This window comes from Sorex araneus, chromosome 2 (assembly GCF_027595985.1).
Source record: "Sorex araneus isolate mSorAra2 chromosome 2, mSorAra2.pri, whole genome shotgun sequence".
Taxonomy (NCBI): domain Eukaryota; kingdom Metazoa; phylum Chordata; class Mammalia; order Eulipotyphla; family Soricidae; genus Sorex; species Sorex araneus.
This window is the reverse complement of record NC_073303.1, coordinates 238,181,913-238,183,540: the sequence shown is the minus strand read 5'-3', so window position 1 is coordinate 238,183,540 and position 1,628 is coordinate 238,181,913. Positions and strand designations below refer to the sequence as shown.

The 1,628-nt window shown below is 56.3% G+C and overlaps 1 protein-coding gene across 1 annotated transcript; it reads right to left on the bottom strand.

The window, feature by feature from the left end:
* Window positions 1-241: 241 nt before the first annotated feature.
* On the bottom strand, window positions 242-1,379 carry LOC129401800 (gastrula zinc finger protein XlCGF17.1-like). Its single transcript, XM_055124669.1, has 2 exons — window positions 1,333-1,379; window positions 242-1,277 (listed from the first exon to the last, which is right to left on the bottom strand). Exons 1-2 carry the CDS (start codon window positions 1,377-1,379, stop codon window positions 242-244), a joined length of 1,083 nt encoding a protein of 360 aa, XP_054980644.1.
* Between the last annotated feature and the right edge of the window lie 249 nt (window positions 1,380-1,628).

The window sequence follows — 1,628 nt, the reverse complement described above, 5'->3', positions numbered from 1 at the left end:
AGGGTCCCCTGAGAACCACCGGACTAATTTTCTGGGAGCAGAACCTCAAGTCCTTCCTGAGCATCATCAGTTTTAGCCCCAACATGATTTCAGAAACAAATGGCTTTACCCTGAGCTTTGGGGGGGGGGAAAGAATTTGAGGCACAGAATTGCACCCCACACGCTCTTGCAACCCCAAGGTTTCTTCTTACAGGTTGGTAGAAGACCAGATGACTATCCTGACATAGGGCAGAAGATAGGTTCAGTGCTTCTCTCCAGGATGGGTTCGGCGGACATGTTTGTGCAGGGCTTCGGCCTGGCCAAAACCCTTCCCGCAGTGGCAAACAAACGGCTGCTCCTTGAAATGCCCCCTGATATGCCGGTGGAGGTTGTGGCGGTGGCTGAAGACTCTCCCACACTCTCCGCAGGTAAGAGCTGGAGTCACCTTGTGAGTCTGCAGGTGTTCTGTTAAAGAGATGCGCCATCGGTAGGCCTTGTCGCACATAGGACACTGGAAAGGACTCTGGGTCGTGTGCGTCACCAAGTGGCACCGGAAGGTGTTTGAGCAGCGGAAACCTTTTCCGCACTGCGGGCAAATGTAGGGCTGCTCACCCGTGTGGATGCGCATGTGCACGGCCCTTGCATAGCTACACCGGAATGCCTTCCCGCACTCGGGGCAGTCATATGGCCTCTCTCTGGTGTGGGTCTGGCAGTGCTGACGCAGGTATGAGCGAGTCCTGAAGCTTTTACCACAATGCTCGCAGTCATATGGCTTCTCCCCGGTGTGGGTCTGGCTGTGTTGATGCAGGTTCCAGCGAGTCCTGAAGCTTTTTCCACACTTATCGCAGTCATACGGCCTCTCCCTGGTGTGGGTCCGGCTATGCTGATGCAGAACTGACCAAGTACTGAAGCTTTTTCCACAATGCTCGCAGTCATACGGCCTCTCCCCGGTGTGGGTCCGGCTGCGCCGACTCAGGCTGGAGCGAGTCCCAAAGCTTTTCCCACAGTGTTCGCAGTCGTAAGGCCTCTCCCCTGTGTGGGTCCGGCTGTGCTGACGCAGATTCCAGGAACTCCTGAAGCTTTTCCCACACTGCTCACAGGCAAAAGGCCTGAACCCCGAGTGCACATTAGCATGGTTGCGCAGCATAGAGGGATACTGGAACCTCTGTGGGCACTCAGTGACCTTAAAGACCTTCTTGAGGTCAATGTATTCCTTGGTGTGAGCCTGCAGGTACTCGGGGTAGCGGAACCTCTTCCTGCAGAGCTCACACATGCATGGCTTCTCCTCGTGGTGCTCCCTGATTTGACACGTCAGCAGATTGGCGTCACTGAAGATCTCCCCACACACTTTACGTTCTTGGGATGTTGGGCTCCAGGTGCCAGCGCCCCGCAGAGGGCATGGCCGTAGGGCACTTGAGTTGGGAGAGGGGGTCCCCTCAGCGGCACGGCAACAGATGCCCCCCTCAACGAGGTCACCTGGAGGAGAGCTGTGGGGAAGTGTTGGGGGCTGCTGGGGGGAAGCACATTGTGCAGGAGTGGTAGCAGCAGGACTTTGCGTTGCAGAGAGGTTTCGAGTCCGCTTCAACGTTCCTCTGGCTTGTGCAGGAGCTTCGTGACTATAATCGAGGCTCTTTGGCAAGAGGTATCTG